Here is an 18145-nt window from a genome sequence, read left to right as displayed (position 1 = left end):
TAAAATTTATTCATCAACATAAAAACGTTGAGATTTATATTTTACATGTCATGGATCACAATTTATATAATACCTTTATATATTTGGCCATAGATAATCTCCTGAGACCTTGGTAATATAAGGAAATCTGAGACTATTTATTCATTATTGGCAATGATATTAGCTATTATTTAAATAATAAATAAAGCTGTAATATTTAAATTGTAATATAACATAAATATTTAAAAAGAATACAAATTATATATGTTATATTTAAACATTTTAAAATGAAAATATTTATATTACAAAAACTGAAGTTTCATTATAAAATTAATATTGTATTACCCCATTATGTAAGTGCACACTAAATTTTTTTTTTGATTTATGTCCAACAATATTTATATTTGAACTTTTGCACAATTACATATTAGATGTAAAAAAAAATATATATAATAGTAAGAAAATTCAAATATTTCAATTATGATCATCTAATAATTTCTACTAAATATTATAACTTTATTATAACAAAAAAAAAAAAAAAAATTAATAGCCCAATTATCTATTATTTGGGTTCAGTAACTGAATATAATTTAACATTTTAGTTTTATCTTTAAGTTAATTATTATAATATAATATCTGTGTACAATAAAAACAAAATTAATTAGACAGACATGAGATATCTGATCACGTTACATTTTGAGTGACAACTGGTACCAATTTTTCTGGAATTAGAGATAGCTAAAAAAAAAATATCTTTATTATGTTATATAGATGTAGGTGTAAATACTATCTACTTTGATTACAATAAAATATAAAAAAAATTCCTAGTCCCACCTCCTCACCATTTAATAATCATTTAGCTCTAATCACCTTTCCACTCTCATCATGACCTTGATATTTTGGTTTACTGTGAGTGAATGGTAAATATCTGTATCTGATCATATGCTGAAACATAAAAAATAAAATAACATGAATTATTTGAATGTAATATGTAAATACAAATAATACTAATCACACATTATACTGCTTATTGTTGATTAGATAATACATAATCTATAGTTTATATACTCTAAAATGTTGAGTCTACATACCACAGTTGGCATTATCTACAACAACATCAGTCATAAAGGCATATTGGGTAAAAATGTCATTAATATTAAGATCCCAGGAAAATTGTCTAAATTTGTATATACAAAATGACTAATCATAACAATATCAGATATAACAACAATATTGAAAAATATAAATGTATAGTAAAATTATTAAAACATATTTTCGTCAAATATCTTATTGGTATAATTAACCTACTTACGGGAAAAAATCATAGATTTATTTAAATATTTTAGTATGTACATATGCACATGTAAATTAAAAAAAAAAGTTTAAATAAAATAATATATAATAATAAGTATTTAACGTTGTGTAAAGTGTATTAATTAAATTAATAACCAAACAATTAGTATTAACAAGGAAGAACTATCAATATGATCACTTATTTTACAAAAAATATCTAAAGGAATTAACAACGTATAAATTATAAACTATAAATGTATACTGTTTAGTGTTTAAGCATTATGTTATTGAGTCATACAAGTTATACAACCCAATAAAATGAAATAACAAGTAAACTTAACAAAAACAAAACTATGACTATATAAATATATTGGAGCCACGGATTTATTTAATTCTCAAGTCAGACAAAATAAAGTATTTAATTAAAAAAAAATGTATTATAAAATATATTACTTTAACTATTTCTTACCATTATTTGGCGTTTCATTGTTATACAAAACAGAACAATAAAGTACAAGACAAGAATAGGCCAAAATACAGGAACGTCAAAGAATTGGAAAAACGTCAAAAATATTGACAGTAATGTAGATTTTATTACCGAGTACCAAAATTTAAATTCAGGTAGTCGGCGAATAAATGGTCTGAATTCTTCATTTGCTCGTGTTGGCAACGATGGGCCAGAATCATCTAAATAACAATATATAATTTTATAATTTTTTTTATGTATTACAATCTCTTTTTAAATAATAAATTAAATCCAACAACAAAAGATTACCTTCAAACTCGTCCATAGCTGGATCTATTTTTGGTGTAAGGAATGCAATGAATAAATTTAAATGGTATATACCCAGTGCGTACGTAATTATGTACCATCCCTAAAAAAATAATTAATAAAATTTCAATAAATTGTTAAATAATAAGAAAAAATAAAGTAGATCAGTGCATTTCGGTGGTGGATGTTTGTCCATCATCCCTTCAGTCCTCAGACAGGATAGTGTAATTTTACTGTAAGTATTTGATTTGAATGCAATGATTGCATTCGATAAACAACGATTCTGAGCAGACAAGGGGATCTTTTTATTTAATTTTATTCATTTCTATGGTGATAAACAAAGTCGTAATTATTTAATATTACAATCGTGATATTGTACGTATTTTCTCTTTAACCGCTTTTTTTTCGAGTACCGTTTCGAAAATCCAAAAATGACCTCTCTAAAGTACCAGCTTAACAATATTACCTTTCAGAAAATATGCTACACTTGTACTTTTGAGCAAGTTTAGGAGGAGAAAGTGTTTACAGAATAAAAAAGAAATAAACATCATAGTAAAACCAATACATTCCTCGCTCCGCTCAGAATCTAAAATAATATAGGTACAATTAAATATTACATTTTCAATCCCAAAACAAGCAAATATCATAATAATAATCAATTTTACACCCTATTTCAACAGAAATATGAAAAATGTATATTTTAATATTTAACTTTCCAACACCAGATATAGTTTTTTAAAAAACAATTTTTAACCTCAGTGAATATAATCAATAAAACATTTTTAGTGTTTATGCATATAGTATTAATTAAAACTGCATATTACCTGTAGCATTATTATTCTTATCATAAATAAAAGAACAAATACAAGTGCTCCTATCCATCTGGCTGTTCGAAATGGTGTGATGTCATCAAGAAATTTTTGAAGTTTCTGTAAAAAAATATTAATTAGATAAAAATATTTCAATATTATTTATTAAAATTCATACAAAATTAATTATTGCAAGTACACAAAATGCTTAAAATTGAATATATTCAACAAAAAATAAACATGACTAAAATTACGTAAAAATTATTAGTAAAAAATCATATTTCTTGAAGTATGACACATTTGAAATGTACACTTGATGAAGAATCCATCCAAAAATATACTTATTTATGTTATTTTGTACAACTACAGTGCATCTAATCTGTAGTGTAACATAGGCTATATTATTATAATTAGACTATTACAAGCGAGATCAAAAATTCAAATCATAAATGTATTCTTATAACTTTTTTGAAAATCAAATTTTATTATTATATTTCTTAGCTCTATTCCTCAGTGTGTTGCAAGATAGCAACAAAGTCTAGTCTCTTGTTGCACTCAAAATGTATTTGTTTTGTAACCTGTTACCTACTTAAGTTAATTTTGCATAAAAAATTAAGAGATTTTTTTCTTTTTAAATAGTATAAGTGAACACTGAATATGGTCATATCACTAAACTAGAATCTATCACTTAAATTATAAATTAAAGTTATGTATTTAATCATGTAATAGAAAACCAACATTTTGAAGTGTCATATCTTAAAAACTAATATGGTTTTTGCAGCTCTATCATTTTTGAAACATTAAAGTATCTGTTTTGAAAAAAAAAAAATTATTTTATTGGGTGATTAACTTGATTAGTACCAAATTACAATATGTAGAAATCAAATTTCAAGTGTTAATAAATATTAATGAAATATTTTTATAAAAATTAGTGATTTTTTTTTCAAAATAAAGATTTCTTATTAATTATCAATGAAAATGGACTATACATTTCCACAGACCAATGAAATCTTTCCGAGTTATAATTATTTTAAAACTATAAATTATGTAAACATAAAAATATTGTATGAAACAGTCTTATAGTTAGAATAGATAATAAACTCAATAATAAATACTAACATACCTAATGAGAAGAAAAAATGTTGAATATATTGAATAGATATTTCACCTAACATAAATGTGATTTTAGGCATGTATTATTAACTATTATTTACAATAAAAATTAAATTTAAAAAATAATATGTATGTATAAAATAGAATGTTATTTTTAATCATCTTAAGAACAACAAATTCAAAATACTTTTAATATAAATATTAAATTTAGTTAAAATACTTAAAAAAAATTAGCTTAGTTATCTATCTAAGAGTTAGAATAAAAAAAATTGATAGGTATGTAACACTTACATTTTGATTATGAATTAAGTTGTAAACATACAAAATATTAATATACTAAATAAAATATTTTCTACTTAATAATGTAATCATTTCAATATTAGATAATATATATTTTTTTTTCTTATGAAATGTTTGGTTTAGAGAAACTATACTCTGACCCACGAGAGAAGTAAACTGTCTCCCAACAATAACACATCTCCCACCTATTTGACATATCTTAGTATGCCACCGATTGTCACATATTGAGGAAAGCAGTGCCGCTGTCATCAATCTACTTGCACGAAATGGTTTACTTTTCTCATGGACTATAGGATAGATACCATGATACCATAAAACAATTTCCAATATATTTTTTTCAAGTTTGCTTTACGGATAAGAAATATGTATTAATTTTAAATAATCAAATTTATCAACTTTAAAACTATATTCTGTAATACACACCTACTACATAATTAACATAAAGTATTATATAATACAGTATTAATTACCTGAGATAAACGAAGAAAAGCCAATGAAACTGTGCTTTGCTGTGTATTAGAATCACTTGTAAAGTCTTGCATTTTAGACTAGAAATTCACTTAAATTTTATAATTTCTGCAACAAATATAAAAACAATTTGAGTATTTAAAAATATATAATACATATTTTACACCTAGAAGTAGATAATTTAAATTGAAACTAAAAATTATTTCATTTACTCATACAATTGTGTTAAGTATATCATGATACAATATAGTAAAGTGACTACTAATTTAGTCTTATTCAATATAATTTCATTTTTTAATAGCTACTTTTAAATATTATAATATAATACTATAAGTTGGTTGTAATAAATCTAATCCAAAATCAATAACATTAGTATTTACAGATAAAAATGGAATGAATAATATTTTCCTACTACATGTTCAGAAATCAAAATTTTGGCCAACTGAAATTAATTATCAAATCAACTAGGTATTCACTATGTTAACAATTGCCTTTTTGGTCTAACATGCTTCAACTTATTAAAATTCAATTACAAAAAATGTAACTGATGTCCTATATATTAGTTTATTATCTATAATTATCTCATTAGATAATTGTTAACCAATGAATTTACAAACATTTTCCATACAAATCAATTTAAAATAATGTATTAATGATACACACTAATACATCTTCATGGCAAAAAAAGAAAATATATGTACCTAGGACTTATACACACAGGGTTATTTAAAATGAATTATCCGATGCTTTGCACCTGGCTTCCTGGGTCACTTAATCTTGTGTCATGGGACTAGGGATTTGGGAATATGTTAAAGATACTATATATGTACTACTATTATCATCAACCAAACAGGAGCTAAAAAATAGCACATTTTCCAGTCTATTGAGATGAATAAGTATTATATTATAATTCGACTAGATATTGTTTTTATGACCAAGGGAAGCCACGTAGAACATTTATTGGTACAGTTAATTAAACTTGACATATATTTATTTTATTTAATATACAACATATTGTTCTTAACCTAAAAATAAAATTATATAAATATTTGAAATCGGATGAATCAATTTGAATAATCCTGTATTTTTTTGATAAGTATTTAAATACTGAAAATTGAAGATTAAACATGTTTTACAACATAATCTGTACATTATAAAGACTCGTTTTAATAGTAAAATCACTTCTGATAAATGAATATAGACAAATGGAATGAATTAAGTAATGTACAAGTAATGGAAAAAAATCTTCAAAAAAAAAAACCCCTAAAAAATATCACTGGTCCTAAGGATAATAATCCCTAAAATACAATACTACAGTTATAGGTACATGGCATTTTTCATATGAAGTGATTGAATGAACATTTTTTAAATATTTATAATATTATAATTTAAATTTAGCTATATATATAAGTATTAAGTAGGAAATTATAATTTAATGAATATATTATCATATTTAAATATTGTATAGTTAACAATGAATTAAAAAAATTAAAAATCATAAAATTAAAAAACCAGCCTATATTTACCTAATGTTTAAATTAAATATTGAAAAATTGTACTTACTTTTATTTGTATGCTATTGTTTTCAAACATTAATAGAAATATTTTGTTTAACATTACAAACTTCTAAAAAAAATGAATTTGAATTTTGTTATTTTGTACTAAGTAGTTGTAAGTAGTATCTAACTATAATTATTAGAAGGTGTTTTTATAAGCTTTATCAGATACATTTACGGTTAACATTAAAAACTTTAATTTAAATATTACCTACCTACTTGAATAATTACAGAAAAAATAACTTCAGTTATAATCATAAAATCTCCTCATACTTTTAACATTATTATTTGGAATATTATTTATTGAAATAGGTATTTTATTTTGAGAAGTTTTTTCCTTAGTGTTAAGAATATTTTTTTGGGTTCTTTCTGGGGGGTTTTCTTGGAATTTTAATTCTGATTATCAAAAATTGTATTTTAAGAACTCGCTCTGGTGATTATACATGTTTATACATATTTCAGTATTCTACAGTGCAGAGTATCGACAAAGATCAACACCAATTCAATAAGTAATAATCGTACATAAATCATACTCACATATTTACTGTGTAATGGTTAAAGCCTCAAGTTTATTTAATGGAAACATAAAACTTCAGTTTTCGTTTGGAAAACCATCATCCCGGTGTTGAGAATTGGAATACACAAATCAACAAATGTCTCCAATAATTAATTCCACATGCCTGACAAGGAGCGGTTAACCAGTGTCCCGGCGTTCACAATTAAACATATAATTACTCAGGACAACGTGATATTCATGTATATGTATTTTTAATTAAAACGGTATAGTAATTACTAATTAAGAAACAATTTATCAGATTGCTGCGAGCGGTGGCAGTCGCCAGTCGGCAAGAATGATGAAAGTAAAATTCGTTTTGGGGCTGTTCGTCAATCGTCATTGATAACGTGATAATATTCCGGTTGCGTGGACTGTTGTGAGTGCACACAACCACCGAACGAGTGACAGCTGGCACGCAATTTATTCCATGAAATAGTTTTAATTTCAAATGGCGGCAATAAAAATTAATTTTATATTTTAATTGTTTACATCACATGCTACACATTCTTTACTCTATGGTTTACATCAATACGTTTAAAATCACGATTTACGATATAAATCGTGTTTAAAACACATCTTAATATTGTATTGACCAGTAACGAATTTATGCATAAATGGAAGCAATATTATTGACATAAATATTAAACCTTTTTGCTTTTATAGTATTACATACAATACATTACTATGTTTATTATCTATTAAATACATTAATTAGAAATAATTATTACCACAGAACTTTTTACTATAACATAGTATATTATCATAGACCTATAAGGTCTATGTATATTATAATGTCGAGTTTAAAGTATGAAATAAGAATAAAATAAAACATTAAACAATTCATTTAATTAAGTAGAAAAATAGTGTTCAATAAATAAAAAAAAATACTGTTAAAGTCAATATTTTTATAACATTTCAATTAATTATTAAACCATATAAGAGAGAATTGTTATTACTTATTTATCCCCCTCCCCTCTCATCTTGACAGTATAATAATATTGTAACTGTATACCTAATCATATGATTCATATAAGAAGATATTGAGAAAAATTGGTTTTAAAATTTAAAATATTTTCTAACATTATTTATTGTTAATAATTCATAAATATCTAACAGCCTAGGTACATAATAATATAATATATTATCGTATTATAAATGTACGATAATCTGATAATCATAAGTTTTAAAGTCCGTAAATATACGTAATTATACGATTGATTGTTGTTTTATCGATTCTTATTGTCAAATCGTCATTTCTGCTGTGTTTAATAAACCATTATCTACCATAGTAATAAATAATTTATCTATTTTCTATATTATGTACATAATAACACATTACTTATGCTGTTTATAAAACAGTAATGTTTTCATTATACTACTATATGCGTGTTAAAAGTATATAAATTATATAAATTGTATCCATCACTACCAAAACATTCGTAACTAATAAAATAACTTTTGGATAGGTACTTTATATAATTAGACACAGCATTGTAAGTATACAAATTATCTAAGTATTAAGTGAAATTGAAAAAAAATGTGCAAAAAATGAATTGCTTTTAAATTCAGACTTTCAATACTTCAAACCATTGGGATAACCAGGTAATTTTTCCCGCCGAGAGCCGATATGTATATTTATTTAGTAAATCAACACCATACCATAAAAATGTGTTAAACATTTTAGTATAAGTATAAGTATAGTTGTAAAGATGTATAATTTATTTATTACCAATAAACGATGTTTATTTAAAACAACACGATATGAAAAAACACAAAATAAATGTTTTGGATAGGTATAGGTTACTTATTTACTAATTTATCACAACATTATGAACATATCGTATAAAATTGCCCAGAGACCAGTTTATGTAAATGGTAGATTACTATAAATTTTGTCTGGATCCAAAAAATGTTATCAATTTTTATTTATAATTAATATTTTTGATCGAGTTTACTAAAATAATAAAAAACGAAATGCTCATTTGTATTTTAGATAAATATTTATCACGTATATACTATATCTAATATATGATACATCCGCTTTGGTCTTTGGGCATCTAGTTACACGTACAATGGTATAGTCTTAAAAAAATGTAAAAACTAAATTATGAAACAAATAATACTTTTTAATTTCATAATTGTACATACTAATTTACTTACTCTTGTGGAAATAATAATAAATGTTATAAATTCCCTTAATATTTAATCAAATAATAAATTAACAATATTCATTGGCATAATATAGTAAATTGTAGACAACTTTTTTTAACGTCTAAAGTGTTAAAAATCACGTATAAAAACTAAATATTTATATTGCACTCGTATTTTGGTAATCTAAAGTAAGTATAATATTGGTAATCAGTAAAATGTTATGATTAATAAAAATAATAAATAAAAATATACAAAACTAATTTTAAAATATCTATATAAATGGTTCGATATTTTGATAAGCTAAGTAAAAATCAGTACACAGTTTATTTATTGTATTACATACTATGTATACTACATATTACTGTACACATATATAGATTGTATAGATAAATGTATAAAAAATAGTTCAATCAAATTATTACAGTCGTTATAAACATTTTGCGATTATTTAAAATTTGTTTTCTACTTAGTTATATACGACACCATTTATATATTAATATTGCACGATCAATAATGCTAATAATGATAATAATTAATAATAGATAATATTACGTAGATATATAATTTTTACGTTTTGTTCTACAGGCAGTACATCGCAAATGGCACAATCTTAAAACTAAATATACAATTAAAAAAAAAAAAAACTAAGCAAAATCAAATCTGATAATAATATGAAATGGAATATATTTTTAATAATAAAATCGTGGAAGTAATTAAATATTTATTTTATAAATATAAAATATTAATTACTTCAATAAAAATTACATATTTTCAATTTCTAATAAACAACAAAAAATAGTTTTATAGTATTAAAGGAAAATCAATAAAAATGAATACAATTTATAATTTAAATATCTTAGTATCTAAAGTTAACAATCATTGAGTAAACAGGAGGTATGGTCGTATGGAAATGAGTTGATAAAATAATTTGTTCCAAATCACTCATTATACTATAGGTACATAAAAACAATTTATAAACCTTATGATTGTAGATTTTTAGTCAGAAACAAGAAAATTATTTCTTATTAATAATAGTATACACTATAAAAAAAATTTAAAGTACGATTAGAATGATTTATTTATTTGTGTCTGTACTTGAAATCTACTAAATATTTTTTATATGTATGCAGTATACATTTTATGTTTATTTTTTTTATTTATTACTTTTATTTCTTATTTTTAAATTAATTTGCAGTACACAAATAATAGTAAATACTCGAATACAAATTTCAAATTTGGCTCGGAAAATAGTTAGTTTACTACAATAGAATTTAAATAAAATACATTTTATCGTGTAAATATTTTAATCGAGTGAAGATCACTATAATAAATTATAATATAAACACTGCATTTCATTCTACCATTTGAATAACGAGATATAATTTATACCCGACAACATAGTTAAAAAATATTAATTTTATTAATTAATACGAACATTAAAAATGGCAGGATTTCAGTCACTGTTCAGAAAGTAAAAAATACAAAAAGATTTAAACTGAACTTCGACATAAAGTATAACAGAAATTTGACGAATGGCACATATGGTTTTTTTTATTAAATCTAAACTTACAGAAGATATTTTAATCAATTTAATAATTGATCTTAACAAAATACAATTATTAGTCAATTGTTTGATTTTTGGCACATTTTATTAGCATGCGAAAATCACGCTCATTACATCTACTTACTTATTTATGTTTCATTGCAGATGCGGTATATATATACATACCTATATACTTACAGACGTAATTGTATCAATATTACACGGTATTGTTCAAAGTTTTAAAAATGAAGAATCCTTAGAGTAGGTATGTAATTAATTATTGTTATGTTGTGCGAATTTCGCAAAGCACTCGTTTGTTGAATTTTTATATTTGGGTCGTATCTGTTGACGGACGGACGCTATGACGCCGGACGGACAAAATCCACTTTACGCAATTACTTTCTTTCGCGCACGAACGTTACAGATAACGATTTGTGGAAAATAATATATTATTATGGTACATGGACGTAATAATATTATAATATACCTACGCTTAACGTCGTTAAGAAAGCTATATGAAAAACTTAGCGACATTGATGATAATAATAATAAAAATAAAATTAATTAATACGTAAAACCTAAAAACGCTATAAGTAATTAATTTACACAACACGATGAGTCGCGCATTTTCTCAGGAAGTAAAAACTATACCGACTACGGTCCAAGGATTGTGTCGGAGTCGTTCTGATTTTTCGCAGTCTTGTTGACGTGTTCGCGGTATAGGTCGCGAGTTTTCGTACCTAATACAAAGTATTTATATAGTAGCTATAATTTAGTCCACCAGTCGATAAACGATAATAATTACGTATTATCAATGACAACGTAAGATTGTCTAAGTACCCCCCTCCCCAAATCCCCCCCACACCACAACACCAACCTCGCTACATATTATTATACTGCTGCAAGCTCGTCATCACTGCACGTTCCTGAAGAACATGCTCAGCTTCCACACGGTCATGGGCTTTTTGAAAACGGTCACAGAACCGTCGCGTTCCATGCCGCCCAAAAGGTACACTGCGTATTCTTTGACTTGATGGTGCTCGACGACCGCGCTGCCACCACCTCGACTAATGGCCGACACCCGTCCAGCGCTAGCAGCCCGCGCAGCCTTTGTCGACGACCGGACGTCCGAGCTCGAGTTGAAGGCCGTCGACGAGTTGAGCGCCAAAGTCTTGGGCGGCGCAGGACGCATATCGCGCATTTCAAATGCATTATCGCTGTCCTCCAACAGGCTATCCGGTGGACTATTGAGCTTGACGTAATCACCTGAACACAATAATAAATGATCAATTAATAACGCAACGTAATATTATTATTATTTTAATATAAATACCATTAGTATAAATTTAAAATGATGCTCAATGCTATTAATATATTAAAGTCATTTACTGGTAAACAATAATATCCTATTAAAGGTGTAGTTACAATACAATATTATTATCATTATTACACTGCAGTTACTTATTAGTTTATATATTAATGATAATTATTTTATCTGGTCGAGGATAAATAAAACCGAAATGGACAATCCACTTACGGTGGATAGTGTTAGGGGGCCCGGAGTTAAATGCTAAGTGTATTATTTGTTTTGTTGTCTCAGGACAATATACTTCAAGTTCAATGTATTCGTTTTATCATGTTTCATGTAAAATATATACTTCAACTTGAATTTTTAATTTTTTATGACAAAAACATTGTAAAAACACTGTTTTTCTATTTTTAGAGAATTTTGTTAGTTTTTATACATATACATTATACATTGTACAAAATCTTATTGTACATTATGAAATTCAAAATTTTATATTGAGAAATAATATTTTAATAGTTTTTAAATATTTTTTACATACATTACATATATTAAAAGTTATAAAATATAGTCTATACACTCATTATGTCTTTGAGGAATGTTATCATGAGTAGAAACCATTATTAAATTGACATTTTACTTTTAACACCAATAACATCGCTTTTTATTTAAAACTTAACTTCAAAATGTCTGTGTGTAATATTTATTATTCAAACGACTTGTTATCTAGAATTGGCTCTAGGATTATTTTAATAGATTTTACATAGTAGATAATTATTATTATTTCATACAGCATTTATCAAACACATAAATTATTAAAAATGATGTTATTTCTTACTGAAAAAAAATTAAGATTAATTCGGTGCTATAGCATCATAGAAATTAGAAACATCTCTAGGTTCACCTTTGACTTGCATTAGTAATATATAATTAGTTATTGTAATACGTAATAAGTGTGTAATAACTAATTATGGGTAAGTACAAGTTATGTATAAACATATTACATTATATTATTATTATCATGACGGAGAGTTGGCAGCTTTTTATTATTGGTGTGTGTGGCCGTGTGGGTAAACGCGAACGTGCTTATATTTACTGGGTCCTTATAGAATATACCTAAAGTGAGAATTATTAAATAAATATTTAATTTAAAAACAGTATTAAAAATTCATTTTTATTTCTCATAACCCAGTTTCGTATTTTCTAAACACTGAACAGTAAACCAATTCAAGAAAACTGAGTATAAATAAAAACGTCGTAAATTAAATTAAAATACCTATATAAGTTACGCGCTACAGTAAAAGCAGACTGTTCCAAAATTTCAGTTTGAGTAAAACTAGTTTCAAATTAATGCAATTAGGATATTCTTGTAGATATAATGTAGGTATATAAATAAATAATATATACAATTTATAGAGGATAGTGAAAAAAAAAATAATGAATATCAGAATATTAGTGTGGAATGGAAAGAGCATGAATCGTGTTATATTTTATAAATTTTCGTAATATTATACTTTTGCGAATTCATGCATTTTTTAAATTCATATGCAATTAATTTTTTAACGAACAAGAAATTTCAATATTAATATTTAGATAAAAACTCAGTTGGATTATAAAATTAAAAATGGAACACACGTCATAACATTAAAAGTAGTTATACTTTATTGTCCCTGAGGGACTAATAACAGTAATAATACCACCAAAAATAAGCAAAATAAAATTTATAAAACTAATTTAAATTAAACATAATATACGTGTTTCTATAGAGGTTTTTTCACTCATACTCCATACATTTTGTATACAAATATAAACCTAAATACATTAATTATTGTTTACAAATAATAACACGGTAATAACGATTTGGACGCAACTATTGGACGAAAATAAAAAAAGCTTGAAAAATATGAAGACGTATGTAGAGGTTTAATAAGATGTGAACATAAAGATATAATTTATTCTTCTAAACTTTTTTTGGCTACAACCTTTGGTGATAAAAATATTAACTAAACTAGAAATTGTAATGGATTTTCGCCAATAGTAGATTACGGGCACAATTGATGTCGCCCGCGGAGACTGCAACTTATACAATATTTAAACGGAAGCGAGACAAGATGATGTTCATTACAGATATATATATTATATACATCATATGTCATGCCAGTGGCGTAGCCAAGGGGCTACAGCCCTACCCGAAATTTCAGTAAAATTTAAAAATAATTTTAGTGTTTTGAGGACTGTGAACGTATTACCATTGAGTATTGCAATGGTATTACCTATATTATAATTACAAAAAAAAATTTTAATAAAAAACTACAGTATTAAAGAAGTTGTATGAATTAAAATAGAAAGCTTTTAATATGCACATTTAAATTTATAATTATGTACATCCGTAATGATAACAATTATTTTTAAAATGTTTAAATATTGTAATATGTTTTTATAATTTTTATGATCATTATAACTCATTTTATTAATCCTCATTTAATAAACTCAGAATTCCCACATTATTGAAATATTACTTATAAGTTATAAATTTGGCGAAATTTATCTCCAAAAATGTCGTATTTAGGAGCTCGTTATTATACTGTAACCGTACCCAATTGTGTATTAACGATATTATTGTATAAGTATAGTTTATTTATCGAAATTGGATCATAAAGCCATTTAAAATTTTGTTTATCACACTTACTTATTATACTTTTTGTATAGATTTTAAATATATGTGTATCTTTTTTAATAAAAAAACCCGTCTTAATTGTATAATCAACACGCTATAAAATAATGCATTTACTATCGCACACATAGTTCGGTATCTGAGTTTTTTTATTCTTTTCTTTAATTCGTATGTAAACATATAAATGAAAAAATATCGTGTTTAGTTTTTGAATTTTAATCTACAACTACGAACATTGCATTTAGAATTTTTATGTATGTTTGAATTAGGTATATAACAATAATTAATTATTAGGTATTATTTTTTATTATATAAATTGATTAGGTTACTGTTTTTTTATATTTTGTATTACCCGACTTCATAACTGAAGTATTGATTTCGTATTTTCGTATTTTAGTTGTCTAAACGTCATCATATGTGTAAACATTTTTTATGCAAATCTACTCTACAATACCCTCCAATGAATGTGTTTTCCCTTACTATGTATACAGACAGAGTTATTAGTAGGACAAAAAAATGTACTTGAGTATTAATATTATATAGAAGCTACATATTATTTACACACATATTATACCAACCTTTGGATATGGCGTTTTGTATGTCAGCCACCATGTAGTTAGGGTTGGAGAAACACATAGGCCCGTCGCCGCTGTTAGGTGACTGGTGCACCGTCTCGATACTAACGTATCCAGAAGTGATTTCGCCTGGTTCTTCTGGCGTACTGTACGGGTTTCCAAACCGGGCGGATGCGGAACTGGTCATCGGGTAGCTGCGACGATTGAGCGTCTTGTTGTTAAGCGTCGACGACCCGGAAGACATAGGCCCGTTGGGGTGGAACCGCATGTGCACGGACCCGAAATCGTGATCGAATTCGACGCGGGGGCTCGGCGCCTCCTCACCCTCCAGGTATACCAGCTTGGTGGCCTCGACCGGGGTTAAGGCCACGCCGAAATTTGGCACGGACATCGGATCCCTGGGCATTCTACATGGTGGGAACGACGACTTGTGGCCGGGCGGTGACGCGTTCGACACTACCGGCGATATCAACGACCGTGCGATGACATTAGCTGACTGAGACTTGACCATGTTCTGTTGCTGCTGGTGTACATGCGAAGCATCCGCGGACACCACACTGTCCGTGCTGCTCAGCACGCTGTAAGTCTTGTTGTGGGCAAGCCGGTACAGGTTGAGTTGCGATAGTTTCGATATCTCTTTCAGGATGTTCACATTCGAACCACCCAAAGACGACGCCCGAGACTCGGACCTGCACTGGTGATGCCATTGATGTAGATGACTGTTGTGATCCCGGTCGCCACTCTGCTGTTGCCTGTCCGCGGACCGGCCGCTCCTGGACCGTCGAACCACAATGGGCGACTGTACGCCATTCTCACGGCTACTCTTGGTCGTCGACGTCGTTGTCGTTTCTGATACCGTCAGCGTCACGGCCTCGCAGATCGGCGGAGGCTGCGGATAGGTAGTGTGCACTTTCTCCCAAGTCTCGGTAGCTATAAACAGAATACCGAATTGTTTAATAGTTCTACAGTTGAGAGTGTAATTTGAGAGTGGGGTCAGTTTGTATGTAAAACGCCTTTATCCTTATTGGCTTGTCCGAAAATGTGGCAAATGTGGCAAATGTATAACTACGGTAGGGTAAAGATTAATAGTCTTGATTATTCAGTCGTTGAAACAATCAATCAAAAAAAAAAATTGATATCTACTTTATAGTTTGCATCAAAATTTTAAAAAGAAAAAGGTTTATAAATCAAAAATACCCAATTATATAAATATATAATTCTCTTAACAAATTGTATTGTTATATTTTATAAATAAGCTCATGATATCAATAATTAAAAAAATTAAATTACGCCTCTGACTACGCCTATACATAAAATGTATTCTAATATTATATATTTTAGGTTAAAAATATAATTTTGATAATTTTTTTAATACAACTATATTATACGCATATTTATAGTAATTATATTACATTATTTATGATTTAACATTGAATAAAAATAAGTTAGATAAGTTTACATATTTGACATTTTAAGCGCAGGTTAGTTGTTGTCATATTCTATATAGAGTTTTAACGGAAAACAAAAAAATAGTATTTAAATATGTTTTGATTATTTCATATTCATTACCTACAGTTTGTTTAATCCTAAAATATACAAGAAACTATACAAATAATTACCGAAATAAAACTTCCACAAATCATTACTAAACTGCCCTCCTTTTTTTCCGCCGAAAATAATCATAGAGCCCATGACTTTGGAAGCACTGTGACCATGCAATAAACCTGGATTTACTTTGGTTTTCAAAACACTCCATTTTTTCTTCACTGAAACAAAAAGCATTTTTTTTTATATATAGTACTTATTTATAATTTTGTAAATTTTTTGAAATACCAACATTTATTTATTTATTTTGGTTGATTTATAGCTGTTAAAATATGTTATGTTTTAATATTATATGACTTATATTATTATCGACAACAAGATAAAAAAATAATACCTATAATAAATGCATAATTGTCTATTTAACTTAACTATAGTCTATAGTAGTTAATAAATTAACCAACAATTTAATTAAAATATTAAAATATAGGTACCAACCAAAATCAAATCTCCACAAATCTGATCTTTCATGTAAATCGGTCATTCCTCCATATACCCACATTACATCGTCGTGTATGATTGCTGAATGTTTGTGTCTCGCTGGTGGTAGTACTCTTCCTTGAGAAAGTAAATGCCACGACTCAGTATCTAAAATTAAAAGATATTCAAACGATTTTAGTTATTTTCTGAAGTAAAAAAAAATAATTTTTACGTATTAAAAATTTATCTAGGTATACGATATATTTATATACAATACATATTTTCAACGACAAAAAATATTATATAAATAATACTTTCAAAACTATGAACAATATAACAGCTTGATAAATCCAAAATTCAGAAATTATTTATAATTTATATATTTCAAAGTTACCGAAGTGAAAAGCCCACATTTCATTCGTGGATCCTTTTAAGTCTCTATATCCTCCATAAATAATCATTGAATTTCTGTATACTAATGCAGTATGACCTCTTCTGCCTTTAGGTATATTTGAGCCGGATTTTCCTTTAACTTTTTTCCATTGATTATCCTAAAACATTAAAAGAAACTATTTTCATCAATATGTTTGAATTATATATTTTATTTACATTTCTATACCTATACTCTATTGTTTTCAAAACCCATTAACTGCTTACGTTACGGAGTGTTGGTTAATACATAATATTTGCTGCGGTTTAATGTTCTGAAAGAGTCGATGTAAATACCGACGTTTCCCTCGTCCACATTATAACGCCAACCAGTATTATAATAACGTCCCCCTCAATAGGCATGCAGCAGTTGCTTCGACATTACGAGGGTGCGTTTATTAATAAATACCATTTCATTTTATAGCGTTCAAAATATAAGCACCATAGAATACAAAATTGTAATTTGTACATAGGTATATACACAAATTCAATGCAGCACGTTTATAAAATTGATCCATTAAAATTAAATGAACTCAAACTCAACAGATGTTTAGTTTTCATATATTTTATAAAACTACAAACAACATTTTACATATTTT

General features: G+C 26.7%; 2 protein-coding genes across 6 annotated transcripts in view; both read right to left on the bottom strand.

The window, feature by feature from the left end:
• On the bottom strand, positions 1 to 7179 carry LOC114119105 (protein RER1). 3 transcript variants are annotated; one of them, XM_027980574.2, is made up of 7 exons: positions 6828 to 7179; positions 4737 to 4842; positions 2869 to 2973; positions 2048 to 2147; positions 1742 to 1959; positions 850 to 924; positions 1 to 717 (listed from the first exon to the last, which is right to left on the bottom strand). In XM_027980574.2, the coding sequence occupies exons 2-7, from the start codon at positions 4806 to 4808 to the stop codon at positions 664 to 666; spliced, it is 624 nt and encodes a 207-aa protein (XP_027836375.1). In that variant the 5' UTR covers positions 4809 to 4842; positions 6828 to 7179; the 3' UTR covers positions 1 to 663. The 3 variants fall into 3 exon arrangements, with proteins under 3 accessions (XP_027836375.1, XP_027836376.1, XP_027836377.1); XM_027980575.2 differs by having other exon boundaries at positions 472 to 717; positions 822 to 924; positions 6828 to 7178; XM_027980576.2 differs by having other exon boundaries at positions 475 to 717; positions 814 to 924.
• Positions 7180 to 8542: 1363 nt separating this feature from the next.
• Positions 8543 to 18145, bottom strand: part of LOC114119101 (uncharacterized) — a 34143-nt gene continuing 24540 nt past the window's right edge. For all 3 annotated transcript variants that reach the window (XM_050201658.1, XM_050201657.1, XM_050201656.1), the window contains 6 exons: positions 17512 to 17668; positions 17136 to 17285; positions 16715 to 16861; positions 15099 to 16025; positions 11418 to 11806; positions 8543 to 11280 (listed from right to left, as the gene is read on the bottom strand). In XM_050201658.1, coding sequence (XP_050057615.1) covers positions 11454 to 11806; positions 15099 to 16025; positions 16715 to 16861; positions 17136 to 17285; positions 17512 to 17668 — 1734 coding nt within the window. In that variant the 3' untranslated portion in view covers positions 8543 to 11280; positions 11418 to 11453. The remainder of the gene's footprint in view (positions 11281 to 11417; positions 11807 to 15098; positions 16026 to 16714; positions 16862 to 17135; positions 17286 to 17511; positions 17669 to 18145) is intronic.

Source organism: Aphis gossypii, chromosome 2 (genome assembly GCF_020184175.1).
Source record: "Aphis gossypii isolate Hap1 chromosome 2, ASM2018417v2, whole genome shotgun sequence".
NCBI lineage: Eukaryota > Metazoa > Arthropoda > Insecta > Hemiptera > Aphididae > Aphis > Aphis gossypii.
Note: the sequence above shows the minus strand (reverse complement) of the source record. Positions and strands in the feature narration are given on the sequence as shown.